The 21,218-nt window shown below is 36.9% G+C and overlaps 2 protein-coding genes across 12 annotated transcripts in view; one reads left to right on the forward strand and one right to left on the reverse strand.

The window, feature by feature from the left end:
- Positions 1 to 515: 515 nt before the first annotated feature.
- Positions 516 to 20,616, reverse strand: LOC143215944 (uncharacterized). Of its 11 annotated transcripts, none has more exons than XR_013010487.1 (9): positions 17,485 to 20,556; positions 17,255 to 17,382; positions 16,904 to 17,174; positions 16,653 to 16,761; positions 16,479 to 16,554; positions 5,349 to 16,362; positions 4,489 to 5,098; positions 3,627 to 3,807; positions 962 to 3,531 (listed from the first exon to the last, which is right to left on the reverse strand). XR_013010487.1 is itself a non-coding variant. In XM_076438578.1 (8 exons), the coding sequence occupies exons 5-8, from the start codon at positions 4,800 to 4,802 to the stop codon at positions 3,478 to 3,480; spliced, it is 450 nt and encodes a 149-aa protein (XP_076294693.1). In that variant the 5' UTR covers positions 4,803 to 5,098; positions 5,349 to 16,362; positions 16,479 to 17,174; positions 17,255 to 17,400; positions 17,485 to 20,587; the 3' UTR covers positions 516 to 3,477. The 11 variants fall into 11 exon arrangements, 5 of the variants coding, with proteins under 5 accessions (XP_076294693.1, XP_076294692.1, XP_076294694.1 ...); XR_013010486.1 differs by having other exon boundaries at positions 16,886 to 17,174; positions 17,485 to 20,555; XM_076438578.1 differs by having other exon boundaries at positions 516 to 3,531; positions 4,489 to 4,583; positions 4,683 to 5,098; ... (1 more) ...; positions 17,255 to 17,400; positions 17,485 to 20,587.
- Positions 19,654 to 21,218, forward strand: part of LOC143215939 (uncharacterized) — a 33,774-nt gene continuing 32,209 nt past the window's right edge. The window contains exon 1 of the mRNA XM_076438569.1: positions 19,654 to 21,203. The gene's annotated coding sequence lies outside the window, so the exon portion shown is untranslated. The remainder of the gene's footprint in view (positions 21,204 to 21,218) is intronic.

Here is a 21,218-nt window from a genome sequence, read left to right on the forward strand (position 1 = left end):
CACGGGAGGGACATATTTTCCGGTGGATGCAAAGGCAGCCGGTGTTGGGTTGCAGACAGAGAGTACGAAGTGTGGTTGGTCTGCGGGTTCACGCGAGGGTAGGAGGCGAGGGTTGCGAGCAGTTCTAACCTAACAGTCCTTCGCTTTGCTAGCGATCGACAGTGACAAACGGGTCAGTGGAGCGGGAAACGTTTATCCCCGGTATTGTGGACCGTAATCCTTTTTGCGCAGAGAACTTTGCAATATCAATGGAAGAAAGCACCAGTTCCCTTAAAAAGGTGAAATTACAAAATTTTGTGGAAGACAATAGGTATAAGAATAGAATTTATTGAAAATCAACATATTTATTAAATGTGCAGCTATTAGCTCGATATTATCATTTATTCATAAGAATAAGGATAATACCGGTTGCCCAGGTCTCACCACGAGGAGGTTGCTGCACAAGAGACCCGAAAGGGAGTCAGAACGAATGCAATATTCCTTCTGGCTCCCTTTCTTACAACGACGCACTTATACTAAATTATGCAAGTATGTCCAATAATTATCGCGGGGCAAAAGGTGTGAATCGGAGAAGAAGTCTCCGATCCACGGGGGATCAAAGGCGAGTCAGGCAGAAGGCTCTGATTCTTTCAAAGTGAGAAACAAGAGCGAACCAGAGCAGAAGGACGGAAACTTTCCACCGAAGAAACAAACGTAATTACACAAACAATTTTTTTTTTGTACCTTACGCTAATGTTTCCGCATACAATAATCGAAAATTATCCCAATGCAAGAGTGAGTTTATCATCTCTACTCCCAAGAATACATTTTCAAAGAATATCGATGAAAGTATAATACAAAAAGAAATTTATATTACAATCTTTAAAAAAACAATCAGTTCAAAACGAATTATTAACTGAGATTAAATTGAAAATTATTATAATATAAACTATATGATAATTATTAATAACATTGATGTTGAAAACGGATTGGTTAATGGAGCACACACATGCGGAATATTAAAATTTATTACTTTTCAAGAAAATACTAAAATTCCGTCTATATTGTGGTTAGATTTTCAATTGCCCAGATTACGAGTGAAAGTAAGATCTCGTTATCGTGATTATATGAAAAATGCAAATATTCATAAAAATTTAACACCAATAATAAAAATATCGAATCAAGTAAATGTATGTCGAGTGAGGAAAAATATCAAATCACACGTAGTCAATTTCCAGTGGTTCCTGCTGAAGCGATTACGATTCATAAAAATCAGGGACAAACATACGAGAAAAGTATGTTTGAATTTTAAAACATCAGAAAAACGAACATTACAAATGTTGTATGTAGCACTGAGCAGAGTTTCAAAATTGAGCGCGGTTTATATATTTTGGGACAATTTAAATTAACAGTATCGCAGAAAACCAAGATCAAAACTGCAAACCCGAATAATGTGGAGTTGTATCGTTTGCGAAAAACTAATTAAGGCAATTTATTTTGCAACATTAGTATGCTATAACAAGGAACCAAGCGAGCAACGAGCCTGCGATGTTCGTTTAATGCGACGCCATATAGCAAACATTTTGATAAGTAGAAAACTATTGAATTTCCCTGAAAACGTATAATCTTCTTAAAACGTACACTTAATAATGATAATAATATACTGCAACTAACGAATCGGGAAGTTCTTTGTGTGGCTCGTGGAGAGTCACACACCAAATCAAAAAAACATTAATAGCTATAGGTACTACTAGCCATGCGTACCACTAACCCTTTCGCAAGAGCAGTCCTATCCGCGAGCTCGCGAAGTGAGCGAAGAACAATAACCCTCTTGTTATAATCGGAATCCGGTTAATCGAGGTCCTACTGTATTTTATCCGATCGAGATCAAACTTTGCACAGATTTCTTTTTTAATATTGTGGAACGACCCAAGGGTGAGGGGGGACGGGGGGTGCCGTAAAAGTAATTTTGACAAAAATTTTTGACAAGAGTTAACAAGAGCCACTCTAGTACATACATGTACCTCATATTCGCGGCTGGTCAGCTTTGCACGTTCAGAAGCAGTGAGACCTTATGATGCGGCGGAGAACTTTCGGAAACTATTACCTTTTTGCATATCGGAGATCCTCGTAACTCCGAAGTCCAAAGCGGCAGCGCAAATAACTTGACACTGTCTGTCGTGTGAACAACACAAGCGCCATAGTTGTTCAACTATGCAACAGGACGCATTCACTTGACTTGAACGACAAGGTTTTATAAGATACAAAAGCAAACCGGAGGGAAGAAGCTACATCGCATCCAGCAGTACTTCGGTGCAGATTCTAAACTGTCTCGTCCCATAGTTCCGTCATCAGACCACTAGACTCCGCAATTATTGAGCTCAAGCCGAATTCAATACGATGTTAACGATAATTTTCTATCCGAAGTTGTTCTTCATACTTCATACATGAATGATTAAACTGCGGATTTGTTTTATACGTTAAAAAAATTTTCAGATGCAAGACGCTTAAAAGTTATGAATTTAGGTAAGGATTTTATGCATTTATTTATACTATAATATATATATATGATATAATATATTATTTTATTATTTAATTATATCATTTAAAGCAATGGACATGTTAAAAATATTTAAGGACATGAATGTATCAGTTTCAGCTTAATAAGATAATTAAAAGAAGAATACAATTCTTATTTGGCTCCTGTGCCCTGCAATCAACGCGAACATTTTTTATTTTGCAGTCTAGTAATTATTTACAAAGCTCCTGCGATTTCAATGACATTTAAATGTGTTATAGATTTCGACATTTTGGACAACTTTTTCCTGTACATTCTTACGGATGACGAATAGGTGTTCAATATCATCTCTGGCAGGAACCGTCCTAGATAAACGAACAGAACTACCCTAGATAAATCTACATAGCTGTTTAGTTTAGTTTAGGGCCCAAACATACGCACGAGACCAACTCGACCAAGGTCGTTGACAAAATACGAATGTTCACTCGGAGGGTACTGACCTGCTGTCAGTAAAATTGCATAAAATAGACTTTAAACAGAATGCTACGTTTTGGTAGCTGCTTTCTGACAGCGGCTATTGAGACGAATCCAACGAGGTGCAACATTAAGGTCTTTGAAGGTCAGCAATGGTCATTTATGACAAAAAAGGCGAAATAAACTTGAATTTAAGGGAAGGTGTTCAAAGTGATTGCCATTGGTATCAATACAAAAAATGCTGCAATCTTCTTATCCCGGATTGAGTAGTACATATTTCCTATCACTTCGGCACTTATCGAATCACATGCTGTAACAATTGATTGTACAAATGTATTCAATTGTACGGCTTGTAGGGTGAGAACGTTGAGAATTAAAAGTTCCTGAATTTCTAGGTAGAATTCGGAATACAATAAATGTATATCAAAATTTTCTTGGAATGCATAATATGATAAATGAATTGTTACGATCGAGAGATAGAATTTTTATTCAGTATAACTCTGTTATTACACCAGTTTACGTTTTGTATTCGCAGGCAACTTTCCTTTGTGATCCTTTTCCTAAAAATGAATATTGCAAGCATTAATAATCCGAAATCACCGGATGAATAGCTCGATTAAATATAAAACGCATTTCCTGTTGTCGATTTACTCACGTATTTTTCCAAAGCTTGAAGTGCGTGTGTAACCGATGTCAACATTTCAACTTCCATAAACTGTCGAGCTGTAAGTGTCGTCGATGACAATGACCTTGAATGATCGAACAGTGACGCAATTGACTGAAGCAAAAACGCTAAAAATGCCAGCGATGCTAGCACACTCAAAGGGTCGAACATTCTTGAACATAATTAAGATCGATTTCAATTATTCTGTTTCAATTTTATCCATATATTTTCGGGCAAATTGATCATTGTGGATTAGGGTGGACTTTAGGGTTTTCCGCTTATATCTCGGAAACTATGTGTCCTACCGATAAGACCATTCCATACAAAATTAAAGCTGATAAAATGTGCCATAAGATTGACTCAATTCAATTTTTCGCTATCTCGTATAGTTTCCGAGATATCCGCGCCCAAAGTTCATGAATTGTGAAAAATAAATTTTTGCCTTATTTGACTAGCTAACTCTTCAGCACAATTAGTGAACTCTGAGCGCGGATATCTCGGAAACTATGCGAGATAGAAAAAAACTGAATCGAATCAGTCCTATGGCACATCTTGTCAGCTTTAATTTTGTATGGAATGATCTTATCGCTAGGACGCATAGTTTCCGAGATATACGCGGAAAACCGAAAAAGAGGACTTTTAGTATGTTTACCTCCTCACTAGTTCAAACAAAGATCCAAAGTTAAAAATTGTGTTCCTTCCATTTCCCTCTATGTACAACTTTTCGCTGACTGAACTATATGTATATATCATTTTTTCATAACACGGAATAAGTTTAGGGGCGACGTGTTCGAAGTTTCATATGTAGTTGAAAAATAAGGTCCACCCTATTAGTGGATCGTACAATACTTACTGATAATAGGTAGGAGCCATAGCAGTCTGAGTCCCCTGACCGGTGTAATAACTTTTCCTTTGAAAATCAGTGAATATGTCACTGAATCCTGAGAACTTTACAAAGTGAAAAAAAATATATAATAATAAACTGAGTTTGTCTTTCCTGCGAATTCTATATTTCAGCGGACAATTTTCTTAAAACGTATTACGTACAGTTCTGGAAGCAACCGGGTAAAGCTTTTGCGTGTAATCGTTTGCCGTGTAAGTAGTGTTCGTTAACGCACCGCAATAAATAGAGCCGAGCATTTCGATGATCACCAAAAGTTTAAACATTCTTTCGTCGGAGAATTTTCAACGTATTATATGATATATGATTACTTGCCACGATCTTCAAGATACTTTACTGCTGCCACTTTTAATCTTTCTGACGCCTGGGATTGTTAATGTGTTTTTGTGTGTGCACTCATACACAACTGTGTTCCAACTGTGTTCCAACCGATCACTAGTCCTTCTTTCGACGTTCCTTCTTACAATGCATCCATATATTTATAGCTTCCGAGGTGCATTCATCTGCACATTATCTCATTATACGCTCCACTTATTCGTCATGCAGCATTTTTGTAACTCTTCTGGAATAAAATGTACACAAATTGTGCGCTTCCTCTGTAACGAACGCGTGGAACGAATGTAACGAATACTGTATACAGGATGTAAAAAAATCATGCTCACAACTTTTAGAGGCTCAGTGCTGGGAAAAATAATAGGTCACTTTACATATTTATACAGTGGATCCAAAGAGTATAATATGAACACTAGATTTCCTAAATTGTCGATATTCCAGCTGAAGTAATTTTGTTAAAAACAAATAGTACAACATACCTGGATTCAATTGAAATCTTGGAACTTTAACTTTTGCTATCCATCGTTTATTTTTATTATTTATATTAAGATATTTTTCCATGATTCAATTACTGGAAAAGTCGCTTTTTCGGTCCAAAATGTTACAACTTGAAACGTCTGTGAAAATATAGGAAAATATTTCTCGTGACTGAAACTACCGTAGATTTAAATTTTAAAAAGAGGAAAGAATTTTATGAAGTGTAAGGAAAAAGTAATAAAAAGAACAGTAATGAACATTTGTGTTTATATTCTGTTCAACAGGAAATCGCTTTGGATCGTGCAATCATTACTCACATGCCGTTTTATATTTCAATTACTGTTATGTAATGGTACCATTCGGAACAACAATTAAAACGTACCAATTACGTTTAAAAAAAAGGTCAATCCATGAAATATATCGATTTTAGGTATTGAATATATTTTCAAGAGTATGGAAAATACATACGGAATTCGTTTTATTATTTACGTTTTATTTTCCCGTTTAAGTAATATAATATGCAAACAATTGTAGCGATCCTTTGACATATAACAATCTTAAATAATGCTCGACGTTAATTTAAACCATCTTTTAAATAAAGCTTGTTTTACACAAATGATACTAAACCTTTCTACGACACAAATTTTTTTTTTAAGAACATGTAAAATCCATACACAATTCACATGTTTAGAATAACTCGTATCCTTGATTTTATTTTCCTGTGTAATATATTTGGCCGTTCAGAAAGTAATTTAAATGTTTTACTTGTCAGTAACTGCCATTGGATACGAAAGATTAACGAATGTTTCACCAGCAGATGTCTGATGCCACAGTCTCTGTGAGACTAACTAATTGTAAGTATTCGAGACCCTTGCAGCGTCCTCAATCTATCTATGGTTAAGACCAGCACGCTGGTAATGGTAGAGACCCCTCATAGCATGATAGAAGTCTCTGCTGTGGTTATCAAAGCCTTTGTGGCGTTCCGCTTAGATGCCAAAGATCTTGAAAAGCTTCGATTCCGCTAGTAAGGTTGCATGAAGTTTGCTTTTGAATAGCATGTGTAATTAGTCCAGTCAACGAAAAGTTATAGAGGGAAATGGAAGAAACACAATTTTTAACTTTGGGTCTTTGTTTGGACAAGTTAGGAGGTAAACATACTATAAAAGTTCCCACTCCTAGGAGGTGAGCGGGCTGCAGGGAGGCACGTAGAAGGTCCCCATTTTCGGTTTTCCGCTTATATCTCGGAAACTATGCGTCCTAGCGATAAGACCATTCTATACAAAATTAAAGCTGACAAAATGTGCCATAAGATTGATTCGATTCAGTTTTTCGCTATCTCGTATAGTTTCCGAGATATCCGCGCTCAAAGTTCATTAGCGTTTATAACTAACAATAAATATATATATATATACATATATATATATAATATAACTAACAACAAAGTTATTGACGTAAAAACAACAAAGATATTTGAGGTGGCAACGTTAGGTGACTCACCCTGTATATATGTACCATTCATGGTTATTATAAATGTACAGTTAGTATTAACAAAAGTTATTTGTTAAAGTAATCTTTAATTCTCTTTTGATCCATCGAAGAGTGTCTTTTCGGGATCTTTCATTCACTGGTTCGGATAATCGAAATAATTTATGCTTTTCTGTAATAAATTCTTAAGCATAGTATCACTATACTGTAGTACGAGAAAGGCATTTATGTCACACACACCACTCAACAACCACGAATATATGTATGTTTACGAGGAATTTAATATTTCAGAAGAGATTATACTTTTAGATGGGAATAAAGTTTCGAGGGTCGCACGAACTAGGGATGCAAATTCATTTTTCAGTGATACCCTCTGACAAAAATGTAAATTGATTTCGTGCCACTACAGGTCATTTAGTTCGATGTATATCGATCCTTTCTCAATCTTTATTACTTCCCATAGCCGTAACAAGATTACCGTTTCTACTATGTATAGAGATAACGCTTCCTCTACATTTAAATTTCATATTCATCGCTAAATAACATTTCGGTGGAATTCTTCATATATTATCAGCGACATCTCTTCAGAATGTCTTATTGCTATTATATTAATTTTACGAATAAAGTTAGCCAGTCTCTATCATGGAAATATAATTGTATTAACAAATGTAGACTGCGGATGTTTATGTAATTTTCAATTTTTCTAGGTAAATTTTAAGAAAATGGAATTAAATACAATCTTATTTTCACTGATACATAGTAAGCTTTGTAGATCCGAGATAAATAAAAATCGTACTAAACTCTGTGGAATTTTATTTTATAGCATTTTTTGCAAATTTTTTGGAAGCCATAAATGCATAAAGATCTAGTTATCACTAGACTGCAAAATTTTTCATTAAAATCACGTTTGTACGAAATTTTCTAGTTTAAGGTAATTTCAAGATCATGGCATGATTCTGTTGAATTCGTCTCGACGCGACGTCAGCAACAATCCTATCATGTCCAAAACATATAGTGCCGTTTAAAAAAGTCAAGGTGACCTTTTTTTACGTAGAACGCAGTTTTTGAGATTTAAGAAAATTGTTGGATTAGCAATAATTTACCAGCAGCACAGAGTGACGAACTTATCGTTCGTTGTAAAAAATGAATCAACGATCTCAGAATCGTATTAATAAACAGAGATGTTGGTACACTGGTGTGTGCATTTATTAACATCCATTTCCAATAAAAATTTTGTCTGAAACATTGTCGTGAAAATTATTAATCAAGAATATAAATTTATATTTCGCTCCTGCGTCTTGCAATTGATGCACAAACTTTTTATTTTGCATAAACATCCGGAGTCTAGTGACCAGTATGTTAATCGGTATCAGAACGTCTTCAACCTCCACCGTTTTGACAATTCTCGCGCGGCGCGTTATGCGTAAATTGCTTTTACTCATGGATAAGATTGAGTGTTCACACCTAGAAAACGATCACTGGCACAGCGTTGGTCTAGTGAACCTGACAACGTGATGCGTAAGCGTAATAAGTCACGCGTGCTTCCGTACACAGTATACTATCATACGTCACGTCCCGTCCATTGAAGTCTGCCAAATAGAGTCGCTCAGCAAACGTACGCTTAATCGTTCCGCTAAAATATCGTAAAAGTCTCCACAGTCTTGACGAAGTATACAGTGAGGAGCAAAAGTGTGAACACATATACGATATTCTTACAAAAACGTATTTTTATTTAACTCAACAATTTCAAACGATGTCGTGGCCTGCTCAAAGCCCAGACTTAAATCTCCTATCGAGAATGCCTGGGCATATTTAAAAATGAAATTACCGAATAACTACAATGATCCATCAACGGCAATAAATGATTTGTGGTAAAGAGTGCAGCAACAGTGCTATTCTATTCCTCCAGAATACTGCGAAAATATAATTTCAAGTATGCCTAAACGCATTCAAGCCACTGCCAAGGCCAAAGGCTTCTATACAAAGTATTAAATGCATAAAAATATGGAATGTTTATTTGAAAATGAATTGTAGTGCAGAACCGATTACACGAAAACAATTTGTATTTATCAAAATAATAATAATATCATCATTGTTTAAATTTTTTCGGAAAGCTAAAATATTGTACTTAATACTGTGTATTTTGTTTCATTTTTTATTCTATATGCAAACATTAAATAAAAATAGATTTTTGTAAAGATATCGTTTGTTTGTTCACTTTTGCTCCTCACTGTATTTTGTGAAATTGTTATCGAGCATTTTTATTCGATATAAAATGATTAAGGTCGGCGGTAACACGATATTTTAGCTATGCCGCAAGTCGTGTAATTTTACGCTGGAAATATGGCAGTCGGAGAATAAATCTAAGATGAGTGTACACGCATATGCAATTTTTCTTCTCGAGCGATAACTCGATAAATTTATAATCTGCGGCTGCCTTCCGACAACGCTGGAAGAACCATTCATAATGGGAGCATCGCACGCGAATCATGTATCATTCTAATTGATTCTAAGTACAGAGTCAGACAGAACGAATAGATACAGGTGTGTTTAGAACGAATGAATATTCATCGTACAAAATCGTGGAGGAATGTTTCCGGGGTGTTCCACATCTGCGCTTGATAAACGTACATTATATCAAGGATTTGTTTCATCGAAAAGGGAAAACTTTTATCTGATAGATAATTTTAAAATGTACACTCGCGTCGGTATTTACCTTGACGCGGCCGAATTACCCTTAATCTGCTCGTCCTTTGCTTGTGTTACCATTCAGTATCACTGTCACTGTCGCAGTCGATTACAAAGTTTCGAAGCGAAAGTATTACGGTAAATGTAGTAATTACAAATATCTGAAATTCTTGTCCATATTTTACCAGCCGGATAGTAAATTGACGCAAATAATGTTTGAATCAACGAATTCTATTACGATTAATTAATGAAATAAAAATTTATTTAAATCGGCTGATTAGTAGTGAAGGATTTTAACGATTTAATAACAGATCATATGTCAATTCACGTTCGTGGACAAAGAACAACTGATTACAAAACATTAAAGATAGCACGCGTGTGCTATCTTTTTCTTTTATGTTCTTTGGCCGAACAGAATACGAAATGACGGAACCGAATCATAACCGAAACGGGAACCGAAATCCAGAACCGAAAAATAACAGTTATAGAACCGAAATAATATCGGTTCTGAAGAACCATAACCGCATTCCGTAACCATAACCGCGTAACCAATATAAGCCAGAACCGATATTCTCGTAACAGTTACATGTAACATCATTTCGGTTCTTCATAACTGTTTCGAAAACCGGAACCGATATCATAACTGTTTTCAATCCCTGCTTATAAGGCTTGCTCGGTCTAATTATGAAACACAAAAAGCAAATTTCTTTTCTGATAAAAAGATACGCACAGAAAGTAAATAGCAATGTACGTAAATAGAAGCGCTCTGCGCAATATGAAAGCTCAATGAAAATCTGAAACGAAGTTTAAAAGTTGTTAGTTGACTAGTTAATTCGTGGCCGAGGAAATTAGCCATGGCCACGCGGACATTGTGAAAATCGTGGAAATCCACGCGCATTGTACATCGTTGATGCACACCAGATAATAAAGTTCAGTGCGTGTTCGCGTACAACCACATTCTGGAACGATGCCGATAACGTCGGGATATTGCGCGCTTTTTGTTAGTCCGCCGCGCCGCGCCGCGCCGCTCGCCTGCGCTAGTAATCAGTTTAATTGTAATTGGAAATCGGCCAAATGAACTGTAATCCGAGATCGAATGCCCCCGTCATAATTTAAACGAGACCACTTTGGTCAAATAATACGACGTAGATCGAAAATGACATCGCCGACAACGCGATACAACCGAAGAAAAATTTTATACCGCAACCTTCGTAAGGCGAATGCTTCTGAAACTATAATTTTTATTTAAATCGAGCACTCCTTGATCGACACTGATTTCTTTATATTTAGGTGAACTATTCATGCATCAATTATCTATTGCATGTGCCCCACGTTTTTCTTTTTATATCTTACAAGTATTTTCATAGCTATTAAGAATTCACAATCACGAATTTTCAGGACTATCTGTACAGTGTACGGGGTTGGGAATCTGTATGGGGCTAGGAAAAATGATTTTATACTTTCTAGTCCATTTTAAAAACGTGGTATTTTTTAAAAATTGATTTTTATTTAAATTATTAATTCCTGCTTTTCAATCCTGTGTGTGTGTGTGTGTGTGTGTGTGTGTGAAATTTTTCAATCGATTTTAAACATTTTGATGAGATTATAACAGAGACATGATTATAACCCTTCCAATGAGTCTTGTTCAGTAATGTTCGAAAAATTGTTAATTATATCATACTAATATTAATCATATCATATTATATTATATGTCCCATTTTAAATTCCTAAGGCAGAATCTCGAAAAATATGAATGATATGAAAAAATGTTTCAGAAAGACGTTGCACGGTCTCGCAGGGGACACATTAAGCTGTTATATGATCTTGAAAAGGCCTATATGTAAAAGACAACTTTGAATTTTTAAATTGGAACTCATATTATATTCATTCTATAGTATTATTGCTGGCATTGAGACATTTTCGAAACACTGCCTGCACGTAATTTTACCACAAGCCGTTTCCCAGATACAAGTTATATGTATATGTATATAAAACGTATTACAGCATCGAGTGTCCAGTTGCATCGATTGATGTATTAAAAAAATAGCTCATTCCATTTAAAAAATATCGATGACCTTTAAATCTCATGAAAAAATGAACTCGAAAATTTTTTCTCCTACACCGTTACATGTGGCCCTTCAAACAGTGTAACTTTGTCCTAAGAAGTTTTTTTGTACAACGAAAAGTAACGGAGATATTTAAGTGTTCTAGTTCTTCGAACTCACCTTGTATATTGCTTGTTAAAATTTTTAAGTTTTTCAAATTTAAGTTGATTTTCGTTAACCCCTTGCCGTATTTTTTAACGTATTTTGAACAAAGTCTAATATATAGATATGAACGTTACATTATCCTTTTTAACTAAAATAAAACTTGATTCGTTTCTAATAAATATTTAAGCATTAAAATAAATGTAGACATATAAAAAACATATATAATGTCCTCTTGTCTTCTACAACATTTTTCAGGGTAGAAACGTTTAATTACTGTAATTGTAAATACAATGATACGGCAAGGGGTTAAAGAATAGAATGTTAAATATGTATATGTAAATATGTAAAGAGATCACTAAAGTATCATCTAGTTTCATTAACGCAGTCTCCTTTTTCAAGAGCGTATCAACCCTCCTTTGTCTCCCGCGGATATCAGAACACAGGACACAAAAATGTTAATGGGTGGGACGTGGTCATTAGTTCGAGTGCAAATGGTAAGTATCGCGGACGGAGGACATGGACTAATGAGTGGATGGTAGCGAGAACTATAAAGCATGGAAGACAATAGCTGCTTCGGTAGTAGAATAACGCGAGACCACGGCACGACTGATAGCGATTCAATTAATGTCGTTATCTAGGACGATCCTGTACGCGCAGCTTTTGATCGTGAACCATCATCCACTCCTCCCAGGTCAACCTTTGCCCCGGACACTCTGTTGTTCATTGAAGCAGGTTTGTTGGATATTCGATCCGATAGATTGCCGTTATTGTTCAATATCCCAGACAACTAGCAACGATAAAGGCCGTATTCGCTGATCAATGGCCGCCACCTTGTCGTTTTCGACATTCAATTATTACTGCATTTATGTAACAAAGGATACTATTCGAGTTCGCGTATGAAAAAATAAGCTGTCCATGCTTGGAGACTAGTATTAATTAACCCTTTGCACTCGGAGCTATGTATTTTAACTTGAACATTAAACATTTCTTCCGTTCAAGAATAATTCCATTCTACATATATGTATATGATTTTGTTCATTTTGTGGGTATGAAATTTATATACCTAATACCTCGTGTAATACTTAAATGGATAGTAATCGATTAAGTACCAACATATTTAATAATGTAAACAATATTTTGAGTAATGGTACAGCAATTTTTAGTGGTGACCCTGACTCACTGACGGTCCTAGTGTAAACTACGGAAATCAATGCAAATTGTGTGCGCAAATTTTCGATATCTCGGAAACTATGCGAGATAGCGAAAAACTGAATCGAGTCAATCTTATGACACATTTTGTCAGCTTTAATTTTGTATAGAATCGTCTTATCGCTAGGACGCGTAGTTTCCGAGATATAACCGGAAAACCGAAAAAGGGCATCTTCCACGAGCCCCCCTGCAGCCCGCTCACCTCCTAGGAAAGGGGACTTTTAGCATGTTTACCTCCTAACTAGTCCAAACAAAGTCCCGAAGTTAAAAATTGTATTCCTTCCATTTCCCTCTACACCCCCTTTATGAGCATTCATTGACTGGCCTAAGGAGTGTATTTTTAACCGACATCGAAAAAGGAGGAGGTTACTCAATTCGATCTGTATGTCTTTTTTTTTTTATTCTGCAGCATGTAGCTGTCGCAGCTTTATGAAAAGTCCCGAAGTTAAAAATTGTGTTCCTTCCATTTCCCTCTACACCCCCTTTATGAGCATTCATTGACTGGACTAAGGAGTGTATTTTCATAAAGCTGCGACAGCTACATGCTGCAGAATAATGCACTCTTGCAATCCTAGAAAAACGAGTCTAGCCCCTTAACATACTCTTCCAAGTTCTAATGAGTTGTAAACAAACTTAATGCTTGCAATTTTTAAGTTTTTTCGTCGAAATTTACAGGATTGGATAAAAAAAAGTGCAACATTTTTGGTCCCAGAAGGTGATGTTTAGCCACTTGTTTTACAGGTAACATGTTTTGTAAACATTGTAAATGTTTACGACATATGCATTATTCCTTACTCATAGATTACTTTCGTAGCTTATTTAGGTGAAACATATTAGGTGCACATTTGTTGCTACGAATAAGGTTTGGTATTTCCATTAATGAAAAAGGAAATTCTTAGTGTATTGCAGTTTGGAAACTACAGCTATGAGGAGGATTACACATTTTCAAACTTACTATTTCCGACTACGACATACATAATTGATTTTCTAAAAATTGAATGGAGAAGAAAATCGTTTTCGCTGATTCAAAGGTTTATTGTAGACAGAATAAACTAGGAATGTTACTATATTTTAACAATATAAATGCTTTCTTGCATTTCATAAACGTGTAGATGCTATAAATGCATAAATACTCGCAGTCTAGGTATGACATATTACAAAATCAGATTTCAATAATCGAATTACATGCGGCATAAAGGGCAAATGTAGGTATAGTTATCTCCGTTAAAGCGTACATAATCTTCCAGTGGAAAGGTGGCTATGCGATATCGAATAGTGACATTTCATGGAAAAGCGATTGCGGACCACTAAGAGGATTGTGGATCACCGTCTACTCTTGGCAACAATAACCGCAACTCGTCATCCACTCAGTTTGCCTTCACTACTATAAATGTGCTGCTAATAGCGAGTCTCCATGAAGTATGTACATGTGAAAACCACTTAGATTATCATGTACGCTTACGTTCGTACCGTTCCGTGTGTTCATTATGCAAGCTGGACCACAGAAAAAGTATCATATACAGGGTGGTCCACCAGATAGTACCACCTCGATTTTCGTCATTATTATTATTCGCAAATACAATGGGATCTTACAAACATTTTTTACTAGGAGAGCTATAACTAAAACAATGCTATATCTAATATCCTCATAAAACGGTCGATTAATTTAAATGTTTTAATTGTCAGTAACTGCCATTGGATACGAAAGATTAACGAATGTTTCACCAGCAGATGTCTGATGCCACAGTCTCTGTGAGACTAACTAATTGTAAGTATTCGAGACCCTTGCAGCGTCCTCAATCTATCTATGGTTAAGACCAGCACGCTGGTAATGGTAGAGACCCCTCATAGCATGATAGAAGTCTCTGCTGTGGTTATCAAAGCCTTTGTGGCGTTCCGCTTAGATGCCAAAGATCTTGAAAAGCTTCGATTCCGCTAGTAAGGTTGCATGAAGTTTGCTTTTGAATAGCATGTGTAATTAGTCCAGTCAACGAAAAGTTATAGAGGGAAATGGAAGAAACACAATTTTTAACTTTGGGTCTTTGTTTGGACAAGTTAGGAGGTAAACATACTATAAAAGTTCCCACTCCTAGGAGGTGAGCGGGCTGCAGGGAGGCACGTAGAAGGTCCCCTTTTTCGATTTTCCGGTTATATCTCGGAAACTATGCGTCCTAGCGATAAGACGATTCTATACAAAATTAAAGCTGACAAAATGTGCCATAAGATTGACTCGATTCAGTTTTTCGCTATCTCGTATAGTTTCCGAGATATCCGTGCTCAAATTTCTCTAATTGTGAAAAAACTTTTTAAAAAAAAGTTAAACCGACTTCGAAAAAACGCACTAAAAAGAATGAAATAATTTCCATTTAATTTATGTGAATACACACAAACTTAAATACAATACAATCTTTTCGGAGGCGGCGCAAAATTGAAAATTTTCGACACTGGAAATTACAAAAATCCTTAAATTCTTCTAAATACTAATATATTTATATTTAAATAATATATTTGCGCCGTCTCCGAAAAGATTGTATTGTATTTAAGTTTGTGTGTATTCACATAAATTAAATGGAAATTATTTCATTCTTTTTAGTGCGTTTTTTCGAAGTCGGTTTAATATTTTTTTTTAAAGTTTTTTTTATTTCACACTTTTTTATCTCTGTCAGCCGTCACATTCCAAATCGTAATTTATAAATATCTGAAAGCGGCAATCGATAACGGTAACGACGTCGCGTTGTTACTGTTCCTAATGTCTAACATTCAGCGGAGTTCACGACGGTATCACCACCCTACATTTTCGCAAATAAAATCGTAATTAATAAAGAAATGTACAATTTTTTTGCACGGGACCATCCCGGGAACATACTCTACAAGATGCAAAAGGTTTCGTTCCGATTGGTCCATCCATCTCGACGTAATCGGTGAACATACATAGAAAAAAAAAGGCGAAAAAAAAGGCACATACAGATCGAATTGAGTAACCTCCTCCTTTTTCGACGTCAGTTAAAAAAGAAAAATTTTGCCTCACATTTTTCGCCTTATTTGACTAGCTAACTCTTTAGCACAATTAGTGAACTTTTCTGTCTCATCGACACGGACGTGTGGACTGTGTAGTAGGCTTTTGTCTATACGTATAATTCCACAGAATCAAAATTTGCAAAAACTTTAACAGCTAATATATCAATAACTATATGTTTGCGACATATGGCTCCTTTCAAACATTTTCTCTTTTCGATGAGTAGAAGGCGTTGATGTAAAAAAAACTTTAACAAGAATTTTCTTTGTTATAAACAATTTTGCGGCAAGTTTCTCTTACAAATGTCCACCGATCCAGAGGTGTAGATTCACCCCTAGAACGGATGACCATTACTTTTTATACACCCTGTACTTTCAACCTCTTCAGTGCTGTGGATCAAACCTTGTGCTGTAATAATAACAAATATTGTGTTAGTTTAGAAGTGACTGTAATATCAATTTATACTTTTATTATGACAACGAATGTATTTATCAAAAGTAATTTTTTTATAAACGTATACATACTTGTGTTAGGTGATAATGTGTCCATATTATTTTCATCAACTTAATTAGAAGAATTCCCTTCTTGATTAAGAGTTTTCTGGAATAAAATAAACGCATATAAGTAGAAATAAGACATTATTGTTCAATATGTTTGGTATACTCTTAAAAATTGAAAGTACTCATTATTAGACATACAGCTTGTCAAATCTAGCTGTGCGGCTGAATGTCCCTCGCAAGGGGAAATGACCCCGCTGCGCAATGGTAAATGGGCGGAACTTCGCAATGATAGAGAACTGATCGTCAGCTGTCAAACGACGCACGTGGCAACAGTTCAGATAAAAAGTAAAGTGACACAAGTGTATTCACACAAACTTATAAACATTTGTTTTGTATGTTTACTGCTATTTGAAATAATGGACAGTACGTACTTTTGACAAGGTGTGTACCTTATCATTCATATGTTGCATCCTTCTCTCGTCGAGTGCGGTCTTTGTTTTTGTTTGCGTATATTCCTAACTTTCGGTCAACCGCACAGCTAGATTTGACAAGCTGTACACATGTAATGCATTTTTTCTCAATAGCAGATATGATCCCTATGTGTAGAAACTTGTTTCTTCAACATGCATTGAGCAAAGATAAGCTCTCTTTGAGATTACTGTTTCTCTCATGCCTAAAAGATTTAGCCATAAACTGCTAACATCAGAATCTTTTAGAAAACTGCAAACAGAATCAAAGTTTAAAATAAAATATATTCTAAGATCATAATTATATTAACTATAATAAAATAATCTTCATACCAATGAAATGTAACTTCCACAACACTACATACTCCTTTTTGGATTTTTGATGAGACTACCTCTTCACCAAATGCACCCTGAACTTTGTCGAAGAATCCTTTGTGAAAATGATTTTCATGGTCGTATTCCTAGAAAAAAGCCGTTTACTAACGAAGTTAATAAACAGAAGAGACTAAATTTCGCTAAAAAACATGTCAGTAAAAATAAAGATTTTTGAAAACGTCACATACTCTCACGTTACTCTGGTCATCAGAGAGGATTACATTATTTCTCCTCGATTTCTCCATTCTGGCTGATTCTGGCTGATTCTGGCTGGCTCCAGCACACTCCAGCATGGCTCCAGCTGGCTCACAGCTGGCTGCACTAAAAGGTTATGTAACGCTGTGACAATGCGTGGCGCTCAGTGGCGCTGCATGCATAATGACGTACTGAGCTTGCGCCGGACACAGCCAATGAAAATTAGACGTTAATCTACCTCGTCCCCCTCATCAAAAGTTGCCCACCCGCAACGACATCCACCATCCCTATTTAAATATATGTATAATTCCTATATCCATGGATTGCACACCACAGAATACGAATTTCGCACATGTAGAATTCGATCACATTGGACACAAAATGGATTGCGCACGGAACGAGAATCCAGCTGTTGTTTACCATCGTGAGTTGTGCTGTGTGATTAGTTTATGGTTATACCTGAGTCAAGTATACATCCGTTTGCAAAGATGCTGGAAAACACGATTCGAAGAAAGTGGACCGACGCGACGTATAATATTCATTGACCGAAAAAATGCAGAAGTTTCATAAAACATTCACAGATTCGTGCTCTGCGTCGCCCGTCGCAATCGCATCGGCGACTTAGCATGCATAGTAATTCCTCCACAGAAAGTAATTTTTCCGCTGCCCGTTAAATGTTTTCCTTCTTTCCAATAAACCCCGGTAATGACATTTTTGACGTTTCGGTAAATTAAATTTCTCTGGTAGAGCGCTCGAGGCACGTGCTTACTCGAGAGATATATGATAATTAACGATTGTCCGTTGATGACATTTTCGGAAACAATTGTTCTCTTCGGCTTATAAACTGGCCGTACACCGGCGTCGGACTCAGATGCGAGAAAATGCACATGGAAACAGGCGAGCACGCAAATCTGCCTGCAACTTACAGCATACACATACAGGTACGTGAATCCTTTATTAACCCCTTGTCCTACGCAATATCGTGTCAGATTCGTGTTGAAGATTCAGAACAGAGCCTAATAAATATGTACGTTATTCATTTCCTTTAACCCTTTGTCGTATATCATTTTCTTTACAGTTACAATGATTAAAAAACGTCTTTATTCCGAAAAATTTCGTAGAAGAGAAAAGAAAATTTATATGTTTTATATGGCTACATTTGTGTTTTAATGCTTAAATATTGGTTACAAACGAATCCAATTTTATTTTAGTTAAAAAGAAACGCGTAACATTCATTCAATATCTTCATGACACGTGTGGTTCGTTAAAATACGGCAAGTGGTTAAACCGAGATAAAATTCTATCTTACCACGTTTTTATTAGCTCGCTTTCTTGTCTGTCTATCTGTTTGTTTGTCTGTCTGTTCGGTACAAGTTTTGCAACTGATTTTAAACTAACTTCTCGATGACCTAGAGACTTGGAATTTTAAACATAGCTCAGAACTGGATGACAATGCAATATTCAAAAAAATATTTTAGAAAAGCCTATGCGTTTAGGAGATATAAACTATTCAATTTAACCGTTACACCTCCCCGCGCGACGCTCTGTAGTACGTGATCGCGTTCAGCGATCCCCACTCCGCGCGACAGCGCTCCCTACTCCACCACGGGTTCCCACTCTTTTTAAAAATACGCTTTTGGAAGACTATGATCAAATCGGAATGAAAGTACAAATGCTGGAACAATGAGTTAATCCTTGCAACGTTTCAGAATGCGTCGTTCGCTGGCTATTCTCGTTCTCGTCTGTTGCGTGTGTACGAGGACTAGAGGAGATTCGAAAGAGCACGACGCAGTCTGCAGATATTGGTGCCGGACGAGCCAGCATCGATACTATTGTTGCCCGTCGGGTAAACAGGAGGACTGGATCGGACACGGCTGGCATACGATGCTCTATCCGTGGCTCTGGATCGGTGCTGCTGCCATTGGCGTTACCGATCACCTCCCGCCGTTTCACTCGCGTTGGCCGGGCCCGGAAGTGTCGGTGACGGAGAGAGTAACCGAGAAACATTGCCCGCCGTTGAGAACCCATTGTCCACGTACTTACGACTGGTACACACCGCCGATTCCTTGCGACGCGGACAACGACTGTGGCGAATGGAAGAAGTGTTGTTACGACGTTTGTCTCGAGCACAAAACGTGTAAACTGTTCGAGTGAGAGAAGTAGACCGACCGTTCAATAGGTTAAAGTCGTTTAAGAATAATAATATGTAATTGGTCCATGCAAACAGCATCAGACTATTTCACCCGCTTTTTCTTTTCTGTTTAGAAACGAATGAAGTTTTTTTTTGTACAATATGTACAGTACATGTAGGTACATACATGTATACCTATACGCTATCCTCTCCGAAGACTGAAGAACGTTTGTGCGACGACTCGATCGAATCTTTTTCCCGTTGTTTTCGTTTCTTTTCGCGCAGGATTCGCCGCAAAAGGTTCCCAAACATTATCCGTTTAATTGTCGTGAGACTCGATCTAATTAGAATGCCTCGTCACGATCAAGGTTACTTTATGCTCGTGTTAACAATTTCGACAGCAGCTTACCAATTAACGTGGGCGACGGGTTTCTTAACGAACAGTTATGTGATGGCGCGTTCTTCGCCGTGACCCTTTCGCCCATTACAATGTATGTAATTGGTACGTATCGCGTTTCGTATTAGCTTAATTAATAAGACCGCCTTTCCGCCGGACGAATTTTCTGTCGACCCGCCTACCGAATTTACACAGGAACCGTAGATTTATTTTCTCGATTACTTGTTCCAGTTACATTTTAGAACAGATTCGTGCAACGGAACTAACAATTAATGTGTTTGTGTACAGTGCACGAATTATGGGTTTCCGTGTTAAGGGGCAAAGAAAAATACGGTAATAAAATATAATGTTTACAGTTTAAAGTCCCGTATTGTAGATCCTCAGCGTCGCAACGCGGTACGCGTGTCGAGCTCACGCGTCGACACAAAGAAGAAGAAATTTGAAATGCATCGAACGAGCACAATGGCAGGTTGCAACTTGTCGGAACAAGCTCCGAACACGTTCTCCCTTTTAAAATTCACAACAGTCGGTCAAAAGCCGATACATAGACCCAATGAATATTGAACACATTGTTCCATTGGGAATTTTATTATAAATATGTATATTCAAACGAAAACCGCGTTTTATCGACTACTCCATTAATATTGTTGCAGCTAAAATTCCACTTGTATGCCGCGAGAATCTCGAGATATTACACGGGTCCAAGGAGAGGTAACAACGTCACCCTCTTACCAGAATTTCGGAGAACCATGTTTGTTTTGGACCGAAACAGTAACCGGGTCGTCCCAGTTTAGTCGCCGGTCTGACTAAACAAATATTTTATAATAGCGATAATAACGTGCACTTTATTAACGTGCTCTCCTAGGCTAGATAAGGGTTCTACATAGGCAGGAGATCGTTTTACGAGTTCTAGAACTGCCAGTTTCTGAACTGCCCACAGAAAAAGAGTGTGGTAGGAGAGATGCGTTGTAGCCGTTGTACGAGAGAAGAGAGCGAGAAAGAGAGAGACAGAAAGACAAAGAGAGGGGGAGAGAGAGAGAGAGAGAACTGTAAAGGGATAAAGCAGCCGGAATAGCAACGGGATGCGGGATCAGAATGGGAATGGAATCTGGTCGTGACGCGCATGCGTCGACCACGTTCATTCACTCTACCGAATCATTCATAAATCGCGGGACCTACGCTCGGTAGGTGTAATTAAC

This window comes from Lasioglossum baleicum, chromosome 14 (assembly GCF_051020765.1).
Source record: "Lasioglossum baleicum chromosome 14, iyLasBale1, whole genome shotgun sequence".
Lineage (NCBI taxonomy): Eukaryota > Metazoa > Arthropoda > Insecta > Hymenoptera > Halictidae > Lasioglossum > Lasioglossum baleicum.